Below are 14,376 nucleotides of genomic sequence, written 5' to 3'. Positions count from 1 at the left end.
AAGAAGAATCATGTGACTCAGGTGTTCCCATATTCAAGTCCCCATTTTGGGCTCCACCCAGGTCTGACTCCAGGTGTTTACTGACGTTGTTTTCCTCAAGGGCACTGGCTGCCTTCAGAGGTTCTGGGTGTGCGTGGTTACCTGCAGGTTACAAAGATGACTTTCTCCATGTAGCCATATTTCCAATTGAAGAATAATGAAATGCTGTAGCCATTACAGCACAAAGTTTGAATTAAACACTTTTTGCACTGATTTGTCCTGGCTCTTCCTTTAAGCAAGATCATAGAAATGGGTATTTGAAGTGTGTTTAGTTTAGTTTCTGGGCTACAAGATACAGGAACAGGGCCATCCCGGTGGTGTAGTAAAGTTTGTGCACTCCGCTTCGGCAGCCCAGGGTTTGCAGGTTAGGATCCCAGGCGCAGACCTACACACCGCTCATCAAGCCATGCTGTGGCAGTGTCCCACATAGAAAATAGAGGAAGACTGGCACAGATGTTAGCTCAGGGACAATCCTCCTCAAGCAAAAAGAGGAAAATTGGTAACAGATGTTAGCTTAGGGTGAATCTTCCTCACACACAAAAAAGATATAGGAACAATCCAGATAGCTCCGGTCAATAGTCAGGTGGGAAGTTCCTCTGCACATAGATCTAGGAGTTTAAGTCTCAGATTGCTGCTGATTATTCTCCAAGATCCTCAAACCCCCAACCACATACTACAGGGAAATATACCCCCGGCTCAATCCCAAAGCACGTTGCCCGTACCCTAAGAGAGGATCTGAGTTGTTATTGTCTGCTCTTCAGAAAAAGAACAAAAAGCATGTGACCTAGAACTGTATGGCCAAGACGATGGTGTGCCTTGGTGCTCTAGCTGCCCGTCCTGCAGCGCATGTGGCTGTCGTGGAAGCCTGGGTTGAGGCATCACTTTCAACCCTGGTAGTTTACTTGGGCCCAGGGGGGCCTGTCACAGAAGAGCCTGGGCCCCCAATCTTAACACCAGCTATGATTAGAAAAAAGAAAAGATTGGCCAGCACGGTGAAGTTCATTTCTCTCATAACGATCCAATGGCCATTCTGGTAGACAGCTCTCTTCTTCTAGACAGTGGTTCAGAGACCAGGCTCCGTCCATCTTGCGTCTCCACTGTGGCCTCAGAGTCAGCAAGGGTCACAGAAGTTTTTAATGGGTCAGGGCTGAAGACGGAACACCTCTCTTCTGCCCATACTGTGCTGGAGACGTAGATGAGCCGTGTGTCCTGGGAAAGGACTCTGGTTGGTGAAGGGCTGATCGAGGTGATTAACAGGTGTTGGATGTCTGGGTACTTTCCGTCTTTGTCTACTCAGTCCTAACTCGTTTGCAAGTCTTGTGGAGCCCAGCTGCTAAGGGCTGGTTTTGCCCCTTGTCATGGCACGGTATGGCTGCACAGATTATCTGAGGAATTTATAAAAGATGAGCTTAATATTTAAAAATCAAAATAACCTTTGGGGTGGGGTTCCAGGCATCAGTATGTTTTAAGAGTTACCCAGGTGATTCTCATATGCAGCCAGCATGAGGACGACTGATGTCAATGCACAGGAACGTGGTCATTAGTCAGAAGTGAGGAGGGAGGGGAATCTAAAGTGTAGCCGGGAAGGTTAGACTAGGGCGCAGAGATATCTTGCTGGGCAGAGTTCTGTATCTGCACTGAGAATTGGCTAGAAAGCTGGCAAGGCCTGTCCTTCCCATGAGTGGTAACTTTAGTTTTTCCCTTGTGACCAAAAAAGCCTGATCAATACCCTCCAATGTCAAACCTGAGCAACTCAGAGAGTCCCCCCAGGTGGGAGGGAGGGAGCTTTCCCTATTTTGGCAGCACTTGGACAGAGAGGTGCACACCCCTCTGGGCCCTTTATAGGGACGCACGAGAGTGGACAGCCGCGATGCTGGAAATCTTTGCTATTAGGTAGCCACTACCAGCACCACCCACAAACTGGGGGTTAGTGGGGTGGGAAGGGTTATAACAGTGGCTCAGGCTTGACCAGAGAATATATAGGGCTCCTAAAGCAGTCAACACAACCACGAAGGAGTCAAGGGCCTGATCCATGCTCTTCAAACCCTCCTTTCCGGGGCTGATGGCTCCTGATTCCACACACCTTCTTTCCACACCTGTTTCCGGAGAACAACTCTCAGTGTGTGTGAGCGCCTCTTCCGCCCCTTCCACCTCTCAGGCCAAAGGGAAGCTGGAAGAACAAAGATCAGAGTCCCTCCCCAAACAGGAAGGCCAACGCTGCAGCCTTCCAGTCTTAGGGGTTTTCTTTGAGTGTTGCTTCCTGGTGACTGAGTTCTCTCTAGGTGCACAGTACCCGTGGGGTTTGAGAAATGCAAGGATGCCCTCTATTGGCCTTCTTGCCTTTCTAGAGAAGAGACTGAGAAGCCTTAGGTAAAGGTAGAGGAGTGTTTGGTCAAGCTAAGTTTGGTCAAGACAGGGGTTCCCAGGCTCCTGAAATTCAGTATTATTTCAGAAGGGTTCCTTTGGGGTGACAGGGGTTGATCTGGAGGTAGCCTAGCACTCCCTTAGCAAGTCCAGGGATTTCTGCCACTCACAAGTCAGGCAAGGAAGGGTAGGGACATGGCAGGCTTCTTAATGCCAGACTCCAAGCCAGGAAAGCACTGGTTGCTGAAATTTGTGCCTTTTTTGGTGGGAGAAGCAGGGGATGAAAAATTATTTTATTCATCTCTGAAACTGAGATAAAACTATACCCTTCAATGAGCTGTGGCTGAGATAAATAAAATGTGGAAATAAGGCTCAAAGGAAACAGGAAAAATCTAGAAAGCCAGCAAGTTATCAAGTCCTGTAGCTGCTTCCTGAATCATTGAAAGCTATTCCCACACACCAGCCTGGCCAAGTCCGGATCACCTGCCCACCCGTCCACTCCTGTGCTGTCGGGCCTGCATAACTGGGGAAACCCGAGCCTGTAGCCTGCAGCGCAGCCCCTGGAAGCTTCAAGCTCTCACTTCTCTGAACTTCCTTGTTCAGGAGGGGACAGCTGTTGCCTGGTATTCATGTGCGCTGAATACGTACTTCTAGACCAGCGGTTCTCAAAGTGTGGTCCCTGGGCCAACAGTATCGCATCTCCTGGGAACTTGTTAGAAAGGCAAATTCTCATGTTCCACCCCAGATCTACTCAGAAACTCAGCGATGGGGGCCCAGCAGTCTGTTTTAACAAACCTTCCAGGTGATTTAGATCCAGGCCAAGCACAAGCTCTGCTGGGCCTGAGTTCTAATTCCGTCACTTATGACCTGTGCGGACTGAGTGCTCGCTATGCCTCGGTTTCTGTATCTGTAAAAACAGAGCCAATACTGCCCACCCTCAGCTGGGTTTGTGCACAGGCCTTGGGCAGAGTATGAGCGCCGTGGTTCTTCTCTCCTCTCCTTTCCTGGGAGTCCAAGGCTGTTGTCCAGCCTTCCTTCTAGCCCACACACCCAGCACACTGCCATGAACACTGCACAGCGAACACATCTGGGGGCAGGGAGCCAACCTCTTCTGCTTTGGAAACCCAAAAGGAAAGAGCTGGGGCCCCAAATCCTAAAGGCCACACCCTGGGGGCATCAGGACACTCTGTGTCTCCCAGCTTGGCCACGGGGAGTGTGTGTGGTGGGGATGGGGGCGTGTGAATCATTTTTGTGTTAACAAACGTATGGAAGAAAGCACAGAAAGCTCCCCTCCCCAGGAGCCAGGGGTCCAGGAGGCACGCAGTCCCCTACCGGCAGGCAGGCAGTGGCCAGGACAGAATCCCAGCGCCATCGGCCACACGCTGAGGCCAGGCCCACGACTTCCCTGTCAGGGGCCATGATGTCACAGGGACGCACAGGTGGCTGGAGCCGTGGTAGAGGTCAGCGATGTAGCACAAAGCAGCACACCCAGCAGGCACGTGTACAATTAAATAGCATGTTTAATCACCTCACAACAGACAGTAGTGCAGCAGTATAAACTGTGTTTCTTTTTAAAAAGTCACTCCCCCAAAGCTCCCATTCCTCAACACCCAGATACCACGGCTGAGGGACCAGTGACGGGGCCAGAGGGATTCAGGAAGTCTCTGTTCCAAGGAGCTGAAAGTCTTTCCAGGTGAAGGTTGCCTTGTGAGTAGCTGAGAGCCCTGTGAGGAGCTGGTGCACACACACGCACTCTAACACACACATACATGCAAGGGGCACAGAGAGAAGACACACGGACAGACGGACATAGAGGAGACCATAGGGGGGCAGTTGCACACATGCGCTCTCGGGCCACAATATTCCAGTCTGTTTGCAGCTGTCTCCTCGGGGCACAGGGAGCAGTGGCTTGAGCCCTGAAGTAGTCAGGGCTGGTCAGGAGGTGGAGGGGAGGCAGTCCGTCCAGCCTAGCTGCCCTAACATAACAGTCCAGCAGCCAGAAGGGCCCCTCTCCACTCCTGAAACAGCCAGTCCTCCCCAGTCTTGGGCCAGACACCATTTCTGCCCTACCAGCCTGGCATCACTGCTGAGGGGAGGGAGCGCCCCTTCCTCTGGACCCAGCGAGAGGGCACACCCCATCCCAAAGAAGAGAACAGAGCGTGCTCTGGGAGCAGGAGGCTGGCAGTGCTTGGTTCTGTACCCAGGTGTGGGGGGCCCAGCTGGGCCTCGCTGTGCAGGTGCCCTGGGAGCAGCAACACGGCCAACAGGGAGCTGGGGAGGAGGCCAGGAGCTGGCTGTGTCCGCTGTCGGAGCCAGGGAGGGGTTTGCAAAAAGGAGGCCCTGAGGTGAGGCTGTTTTGGGGGGCCTATCAGACAGGTTTAAAGAGGAAACCTCTTTGTTCACAGCTTCGTTCAGGGGTTCCCGGAGAATGTCTCTAGATTCAAGTACCAGCAGCTCTGCTCTGGTTGGGGGTGGTAGGGTGGAGTGACCAGCAGACGCTGGGAGAACAGCTGCCCACAGACATGGGAGGTATGAGAACCAGCCTGGCAATGCTCTGGACCCCGGCACTGCCAACCCCTACCCTGAGACAGCCAGACCAGGTGGCTACAAGATCTCCTCCCGTGGGCTCCTGGCCTTCAGTGAGGTCTGCCCGTTGGGCACGGAGCCATTCTGGCCATGCAGGAGTTTGCCCTTCTCTCGGTCTGGCCACGTGAAGATGGCGTCGTCGCTGTCCAGCTCCGACTCGGAGTGCATCAGGCTGCTGCTCAGCATCGGGCCTTTCTGTTTACCGCCTGGAAGGGAGACAAGGAGCCCAGCATCAGAAGCATGAAGCTTCCTTGGCTTGAGCCACAGCCTGTACCCTCCCCCAGCCGGAAGAGAAGGACGGGGAAAGTCATGGTCCCCTCTCTGGGCTGGGAGGGGCAGATGGGAAGGAGACCCCCAAGCCCTTCTCCCAGTCCTGGCTGCCGGCACAGTCCCATAAGGGAAGTCCCAGAAAGAGCAGCCTGGAGACCCACAGACCTGGGTCCAATGCTGAGTCTTTATCGCCAGGATCTATTAACTTTGGTTAGTGCCACCCAATGACATTCTCTTTTCTTTCCCTTTTTAAATGTGGACTGTTTTGTCAGCTTCCTTGATGAACAGGGTGGAGTTCTACGGGAGGCAGGAAAGCACAGCAAACAAGGACTCAGGCTCTAGAGAAGGAGCTTGTCACCGTACCCTGGCTCAGCACGCACGTGAAGTGCTGGCCAGGGTTCCCGACACTGAGGACCAACTTCACTCCACACAGATGTTTGCTCGGTGGGCCCTCTGGCGTTTAGTTGCTCTGGCTTCACTGAGCAGGTGCTGGAGATGGGAGAGCAGGCACACTACTCAGAGAGGTCTCTCGGGCTGGGAGAACCTGACTGAAATGGGGACTCAGAGACAGTCCCAAGCCATCAGCTCATCAGAACACACAAAAAACGCCCCATAAGAAGCACCTGAGGTCAGAAAGGATGCCTGAGATTCTGCAAGGCCCATGGCTGTAAAGGGGCCACACCATAAAATGTTGTCTGCTAATAGCTTTAGGGCAGATCCATCCAACAGCAAGCTGGCTTCCCTCTGGCTGGTACCAGTACCACTCCAGAGAAAGCAGAAGACAGGCTGAGGACGCAGGACTGGAGGTGGGAATGCCAATGGAGAGAACCCAGCTTGGCAGTGCTCTGGGCCCTGGCACTGCCCACCCCCAGCAGCGAACTTACCCCTTTTCTTAAAAAGGTGGCCAGTGAGGCGAGGTGTGTTTGAACCCTCATCATCCAGCCATCGCTCCCTCTCCCCCTGCCCACCCAGATCCCCAAGACACTGAAAGAGTGTCCTGAGATGATTCTCAGCCATTCTGCTCCTTCCCGGCCAGCTATGACTTCAGGCTGTGAATGTTGGGGCATCCAGACTCTGACTGCATCTGTCACTTGGGGACCACACCCCTGCAGACCTTGCCCATGTGCTGGCCCAGCTGTGCAGTGTGCTCTGGGGCTCAGGCAAGGAGCTTAGCCAGCCTGTCCATCTCAGGGTACAGTTCTGGGACATAACTGCAGACAGCCATGGCCTCCCACTGATCCTCGGGATGGCAGGGCAGCAGGGCCAGAGAAGAACACCAGCTTGCTGGGCTTCTCCCATGTGATGGAGGACAGCGGTCAACATAAGAATCAAGTCCAGGGGACGGTCAAGGGTCTCAAAATCCCTGTTTTACCTCTGTGGATGAAATACTCACCTCCTGCTTCCCTGTGTCCTTTGGGGGCTTTCTCCTCCCAGGGCCCCCTCGCAGCTTCCATTGTTCCCCAGCCCCCTCTGTGTCATAGCCGCAGAGGACAGGAGACCAAGGGGAGATACGCTGCAGGCTCCACGGTACATAGCACTCACCCAGGGCCCTCTAACCACTGGTTCCTGCTCTGCTTGAAGAACTGAGTGGATTTCACCCACTAAACACTGCAAGCTGGGAGGGTGGTAATATCAATGGAGCTGAACACAAACATCTCCAATGACTCAGCAACTCCATTCCTAGGTCTACACCTAACAGAAACCCACACATATGTCCACCTAAAGACGTGGGCAAGAACGTTTACAGCAGCACTCCTCAGAAGAGCCGAAAATGGAAGAACTCAATTGCCCATCAACAGTGTATCTGACAAATACACATATTCAAATGTGGAAATTATACAGCATTACAAATGAACAAGCTATTGGTATGCCTAACAGCATGGACAAATCTTAAAAACGTAATGCTGAGCGAAAGGAGCCAAACACAGTGATTCCACTTATATAAACCACTCCAAGGCACGAGAAGTAAATTGCGGGGGAGGCAGTGACTGGAAAGAGGCACCAAAGGGGGTGCTTCTGGGGGCTGACTACATGGCCATGTTCACTTGTAACAACCCATCAAGCTGTGCTTATGGTTTTCTGTACACATTAGGTTGAACCATAACACACTGCAATTTTATAGGTCAAAACAGTCAAATATCAGTAATTTCATATGGTTCAACCAAATATACTTCAATAGAAAGTTTTGAAACAATCAATAGAATAGCTAAACAAAACAAAACAAAACCCCAAACCACAGCTGCTGAATATAAACCACAGCCCCGGAGGGCGGGCGTCCCCACACGCCTCGGGCCGAGAGCCCCACGCCCACCCACGTGGGACTGCTCCAGGTCCAGTTACTCCTCTCCGAGCTTAACCTGGCTTCCAGCAAACAGCGTCCGTTTCGGCTCACCTCCCCAGACACTGGCTTTCTCTGCAACACGGCCCACTACATCTACTCTTCTTCAAGCTGACCTGCAGTTCCACACCTTATACAATGCGGTCTTGAGTCCCACTCTTCTCATCCTTCTAGGGCCTCTACTCTGGGCTGTACCCACTAATCCACAGAGCCCAGAAGAAGAGCTGGTGCTTGCGGCCTGGTCAGAACCACACCAAATCCAAGCGGACTCTCGCCCCTCCCAGACACCGCCCGCAAGAGAAGGGCCTGCTGACCCTCATCTAGTCTCATCTTGGTTACCTGGATGCAATGGGCCACCCTGTGGCTCTCCCCTGCCACCTCCCCTTCCACTAGAGTCCGCCCTCCTGCAATCAGGCTCCCTTCCCATTTTGTCCCTTCAACCCAGCTTTTCCCTCCCTCCTGCCTCAGAGTGGGTATCGTAACTCCATTTATCCCCCACTCTCTCCTTTCTCCCCTACTCCCACCCTCCTCCTCAGGAACCTCACCTCCATCTTCTGCATCTCTGCCCAAAACCCCATCCGAGAAAGCCCTCGGCCTCCAACCCGGTCCTGCTTCTCCTCCACTTTTCACTGCTCAACTTCTAAAAGGACTTTTAAGTATTTAGGGCCTCCATTTCCTCTCTGCCTGCTTCCTTCCTAAATAACCTGCACTGTCACTTCTGCTGTCATTCACCATTCTACCCTAGCTCTTCAGGTGACCAGAAACTTCTCCTGTGTCCTTGTCATCGTTGTCAGTTCTTATTCTTTTCCTCTTCTGACCACTCCCTAATGATGCCCCTCCCCCTCGCTGTCAGTCTTCTTGGGCTCCTCAGCCCTGGACTCTCCTTTGTCCCTCGACATTCTCCCCAGAAGGGACGTGATCCACTTCTGTGGTGCTCATCCTCAGCAGCATACGGCTGACCCCTACATTAGCACCTCCAGTCTTCACTGTTCTGCTGAGTTCAATTTAACTCATTTTCCCTTACCCAAATGTCACTGCACCAGGTGTCCTACTTCTGTCAATACTGCTATCACTCTCTGTCTCTCAGGCTGGAGAGACCTTTCCTGTCCCTCCATCCCACTGACACCACACTGTTTGAGCCACCAGCACCCCCTCCTTGGACTGTCGCAAAAATCTCCTTGCTGGCCTCCACCTGTAATCTATCCCCTACAGTAGATTCAATGTTGTCACTAGAATAATTTTCCTAAGCCAGCACTTTAAAGATGTCACTCTTATCACCATCAGGATAAACGCTTAACTCCTTAGGCCGATGTTCAAGACTTTCCACAGGTTAGTCCTCATCAAACTGTCCGAAACCAAACACGTGATCTTCTCCAACATTTCTTCTCCGATCTTTCCCATCTCAGGGACTAACGCGACCCAACCCAGAGAAATTTAGAGTAGAGGCCTGGCGACCAGCCTTTACTTGTCCTTTTCTCTCACACCTCTCGGCCGACATTCCACGAACCTCATCAAGACTCCCCCACAGTGCATCTGGAGTCTGTGCCTCTCGTGATCTCATCATCTCCCCACCAGAAGGACATTCTATGGAATCTCCTCTCACCCACTCCTGACCCTCTCCAAGTCCTTCACGCGGCAGCCACAGTTGTGTCTATAAAATGTAAATCAAATGAGACCATTCACCCACTTAACAAACTATCCATGGTTGCCCACTGCTCTTAGAAGGAACCCACAGCAAGATCCCTGCTCCCTGTCCAGCCTCGTGCCTCTCGCCCTGGGCTCACCACATCCAGCATGCCGCCTTCTTCTGCTTCCTCAAGTGCCCTCTGCTCCTTCCAGCAGCTGGGCCTTCTCCAACTTTGCTCCTTTGCCTGGAATGCTATTTCCCAGAGTCTTTACACGGCTAACCCCTACTCACCCCTTGGGTCTCAGCTTAAGTGCTACTCTTCATAAAGAACTTTCATTATCACAGTTTGTATATTTATGATTTTGTTCGTTTAATGTCTGTCTGATAGAAGCCAAACAAGAGCAGAGTGTGTTTGTTTTGTTCAACATAATATAACCATACCCAGCACACAGTGCTCTCAATCCATATTCACCAAAGAATAAGATACAGTCCCTGCCCTCAAGGGTTCCACCAACTGGTAAGGGAACAAACACAGAACTAAGAGAATACAGTGAGAGAAATGCAGGCATGTGGGGGAAGGATGAGCACGACGTTAACTAGCAGGCTAAGGAAGGGATGAGAAAGAGCTTTCTGGACAGAGATATGAACCAGCAGTATTTGTTTGTGAGATCAGCAAGGAGGAAGATCTCAGGAAAGCACACGGACGGAAGCTCACCAAGGCCAAGTCTACCAGACCAAAAGTTAGGTCACCGAAGGATTTCAAGGGCTGGAAAATCCCTGTCAGAGTAACACAAAGACGAGCTGGGCTGTGGTGCGGAGCGTGGGTCGTGCACGTTCTCACCTCCAGGCCTTCATTCTCCTACTTCCGTGTGGGACGCACTGCCTGTACTTCTCCAGTGGACAAGCCCACCGCCTCCACATCCACCCCACAGTGCTCTCTAACCGAGCTGCTTGGGTACAGAGCCCAGACAGCCTGTGAGCATTCGCTTTCTTCTGATGTGTCTTTTTTCCTTCACTAGCCGGAAATTCTGAGGGCAGAGCCTGAGTCTTAGAACTCTTATATTCCCCTACAGCCTCTCCTAATACAAAGCTTTGAGTGTGAGAGATGTTGAATAAATACTTTGAATAAAAATAGTTCTGCTTGCAGAGTGTTTAGGAATAGCTCTACATGGAGTCCAGCTCCCATAAACGGACAGTGCCTGTCCTGGGGGGGCGTCCATGATGAATGGGAACCTCACCCGTGACCGAGGCCAACCAAGGAAGGAGGCTCTAGCCGCCCGACCCCTCCCAGCCCATCACTGGAAGCCAGCTCAGTGCTCCTGCGGTTGGAAGTTCTTCGGTGGGAGGCGCCTGTCAGATGCGCCCAATGCACCCGGAGGCAGCAGGGAAGCTGGCCTCCCGCCTGCTCTAAGACAACGATGGAGCCTGTGGACCTACCTGCCCAACACCAGAGAGGAAGAGGGGAGAGGAAGGGGCCGAAAAGGAGGTCGCTGGCAGACACTGGCTTTGATCTCACTGCTGCCTCCCCTTGCTGTCTGCCCAGAAAGGACAGACGGCTCATGCCCAAGAGACCAAGGTCTCTGAGCCTGACTACAGGGCGCAGCTTGAAAAGCTGAACTCGAGGCAGGAATCCTGAGGGGAACAGCAGGCAAAGGAAAGCAAGAGCCTGAGCCCCTGTGCAAAGTGAGGGGCGCTGAGAAGGGGCCCTGGAGCCAGAGCCTGGCTAGAGCAGGGCGGGGTTGACCCTCAGCCTTCACCAGGCAGGGGACAAAATGCTGTGCCGGCACAAACAGCTGTTAGCGACGCCTTCGGGAGGGGCCTAGCAATGGAGGCTCTTCACAGGGAGAGTGCACAAGTCTAGACAGCCCCAGCTCCCAGCCCCACTACCTGCTCGGGAGGTTGGCTTCAGCTCCAGACTTTCCTGATCTGTGGCATCCAGGATCTTGTACTTGCTTTTCCTCTTGGGTTTTCCTTTTTGCCTGAAAAACACAATCCCACCACTGCTGAGGAAAGAGGTTCTGCGTGAGCTCAGACAGCCCACCACAGCCAGACTGCACGCAGGGCCCCATCCTGGGGGAAGCGGTTTAATGGGAGGGCTGTTTCTCCTGGCTTCGCAGGTGGGGAAGGTGCAACTGTGATCTGTTCTTCAAATCTTCCTCACCAATTCTGGGAAAAGGCAAGGGAAATACGGCCATCTTAGCATGGACTCACCACTCCATACTGGCAATGATTGGTTAAAAATGTAAAGAAAACAAAAACCCCACGCTTGAGGGGTGTGGGGTGGAGGAAAGCAACAAACCAACAAAGTTATCAATGGTGGTTGTCTTAGGCTGGTGGGAATTTTTAAAAATTCTTTCGATTTTCTAAGTTTTATGTGTGCTTATATTGTAGGTTGAACCTGAGCTCTGCCACTCATTCCCTGTGTGTCTAGGGAGAGGTGTGTCATGTTCCTGAGCCTGTTTCCTCATCCGTAAGATGAGAAAAGGTTCTTATGTACATTAAACAGATATTAACTATAAAATGTTATCATGGTGTTTGGTACTCAGTAAACACGGAAATCATACTTATTATTAATGAAGAACATAAACACTATTAAATATTATAAGACTAGATAGGAAGACTCAAATGAAAAAACCCAGAATACTTAATCTTGACTAAGCTAAGTCTAGAATTATGTGAAAACACGTATACACGTGAATCCCAACTAGAAAGGACAGCAGAAAAATTAAGAACTCGTGTGTTAAGGTGGTGAGGCTGAGGTATGGAGTATGAAAGGACACACATCGTAGAGATGTGATCCAGGCCCACACCCCAGGCCCTCCTACTTCCCCCCCAACCCCTGCCATGTTTTCCAAGTTGCAAATTACTGCAGACAGCCACTTGGCTGAAGGAGTGTGCTCCTGCCCTCAGGAGTGTCAGAGGGTGAGGAAAGCCTTTCTGCACATGACTTGGGTGGGCCAAACAACTAAAACAGTGACAGGTAGGGTGAATACCCAGAGCTCAGCACCTTCCCTATGCAAAGTGCCAGGTACCTCTCGGATGAATGAATACATGACTAGAAGCCCAAATGAATTTCCAAGGAGAATCCATCTTACCTCTTGCAACAACAGATCACAGTCCAGGACAGGAGTCCCAAGGCAACAACAATGACAAAGGAGGCAATGATGACATATAACACACTCCACTCTGCCAAGAAAAACAAAATGGTGAGGAAGAGAGAGGCTAGAAGGGAGGTCTAGGCTGCTCCCACCTTGGGCAGGAGGGGGCTTCACTCTGTAGACAAGAATGTCCCCAGGGCTCCCCAGGGAAGGTGAGACCATGAAGTTGAAGGCAGCCAAAGCTTTAAACCTTTTGAATTGACCTGCTTTCCAGTCCCTGCTCTGAGACCCTGGGGCAGTGGGCAGGCTGTGAGGAGCTGGAACAGAGGGAGGGGGAAAGGAGCCTGAAGGCTTCCATTCGGCTCTAGCAGCAGGCACTCTACCATACACGAGGCCTTGCAGCTGGGCTGAGTTAGCTGCAGGTCGCAGTTGGTCTGATCTAAGCTTGGTCCTTCTTAGATGCCTGCCTGCCTCAGAGCTTTCCTCTAACCTTGAGCAAGTGTGGAGGAAGGAAGGAAAAGTCCTCTGCGAACAGAAAATACACAAAGTTCTTCTTCTCACTTGCTCATCTGCCTCGGAAACACCAACACCCACCCACTCAACTCAGAACCACAATCTGCGCCAAACCAGCTGGCACAGCGCCAAGCAGAAAACTCACCACAGTTGCTGTCTCCATCCCTCAGCTGCACCTTGATGAAATTCTCCATCCAAAAAGGGTCACAGATACAGCGTTTGGTGAATGAGTCACAGTGGCCATGGTCAGAACAGTTCAACTGGCATGCTGAAAGCAGCAGGAAAGGGGAAAGAGTCAACAAGAGTCAGAGCCAGGGGGATAACCAGCTTCCGGTGCCGTGAAGACAGAAGCACCCCTTGCTCTATGCCTGCCGGGAAATTCCCCGGACACCTGCCCCAAGAGCTTTTACAGCTTGGGCTTGTTGCCCGTAATCGTCGTCATGGTCAGATCAACCTGGAGCAGTCAGAAAGGCCACCGAAAGACGGTTCTAGGCTGTTCTTACTTGTTTCTCTCTGTTAGCAGTTCTTAATCTTTCATGTCCCCTAGATTCCCTTCTCTGAATAATTTAATTGCAAAAATAAAATACATAGTAGTACAAAGGAAAGCAATTATATTGAACATTTTTGAAATACTTAAAAATATAAAATTTAAAAGTAATAACATGTGTATCTTTATTAAAACATTAAGTAACAAGATCTAAAAGTGGGTCTAACAACTTGTAATTTTGAAGTAGTGATGAGTAAGAACAGTATTTCATCATGTGGGGGATATGAAGTTATCTGTGATTTCTATTGCCTCAAAGTCACAGGCTCTGTTAAGACTACTCTAGTTTGTTGCCTACCTTCATAATTGATGGAAATACTGAATTTCAGTTAGAAGTTAGTGAAAATAAAGATACAATTTTTTCCCATTCAAACTCACAGTCCCTCTGAACACTATCTCAGGGGCCCATGGACCCCAGGTTAAGAACCCCTCAACTCTTTCAGGGGATAATGTTAGTGGAGGAAAGTGATTATCTCCATGTTCCTGGAGAACAGGAAATGAAGCCTGGGGACAGCGGGGACTGACCCGTGAGCTGTGGGCACTGGCTAGGCTCTTATTCCCAACCTCCCAGAACTACTCACTGACGGTACTGATTTCCAGGGCTCCGAATATCAGAAAGTCTGTCTTTTGCTTCCGCAGCTTACTCTTGAGCATCGCTGCCACCTCACGGCCTTTGAAGATCTGGTGGGGAGGCTCATTTTGAACAAAAAACACCATCTTGGTGCTGCAGAGACATGCCACAGTATGAATGAGCTGAAGCTGTCAACGACAATAGCAGCAGCTACCATTTACTAAGTTCCTTCTGTTTGTGCCAGACCCTGTGCTAGGTGTCACATGCATTCCCCTGCAGCACACCAGCGAGAAAGGCATTATCAGTGTCATCTCCATTTTATGGAGGACAACACTGGGGCTCAGAGGGTTAAGTAACTTGCCCAAGGTCACACAGTTAATTATGGCAGAGCTGGATCCTAACCCTGATGCGTCTAACTCCAAAGCC

At 51.3% G+C, this 14,376-nt stretch overlaps 1 protein-coding gene across 10 annotated transcripts in view; it reads right to left on the bottom strand.

The window, feature by feature from the left end:
• Positions 1-3,905: 3,905 nt before the first annotated feature.
• Positions 3,906-14,376, bottom strand: part of KIAA0319L (KIAA0319 like) — a 90,369-nt gene continuing 79,898 nt past the window's right edge. For all 10 annotated transcript variants that reach the window (XM_005607206.4, XM_070260463.1, XM_005607207.4 and 7 more), the window contains 5 exons: positions 13,961-14,103; positions 12,981-13,103; positions 12,320-12,410; positions 11,112-11,203; positions 3,906-5,195 (listed from right to left, as the gene is read on the bottom strand). In XM_005607206.4, the coding sequence (XP_005607263.2) occupies positions 5,008-5,195; positions 11,112-11,203; positions 12,320-12,410; positions 12,981-13,103; positions 13,961-14,103 (637 nt within the window). In that variant the 3' untranslated portion in view covers positions 3,906-5,007. The remainder of the gene's footprint in view (positions 5,196-11,111; positions 11,204-12,319; positions 12,411-12,980; positions 13,104-13,960; positions 14,104-14,376) is intronic.

This window comes from Equus caballus, chromosome 2 (assembly GCF_041296265.1).
Source record: "Equus caballus isolate H_3958 breed thoroughbred chromosome 2, TB-T2T, whole genome shotgun sequence".
Taxonomy (NCBI): domain Eukaryota; kingdom Metazoa; phylum Chordata; class Mammalia; order Perissodactyla; family Equidae; genus Equus; species Equus caballus.
This window is presented reverse-complemented; position numbering and strand designations above follow the sequence as displayed.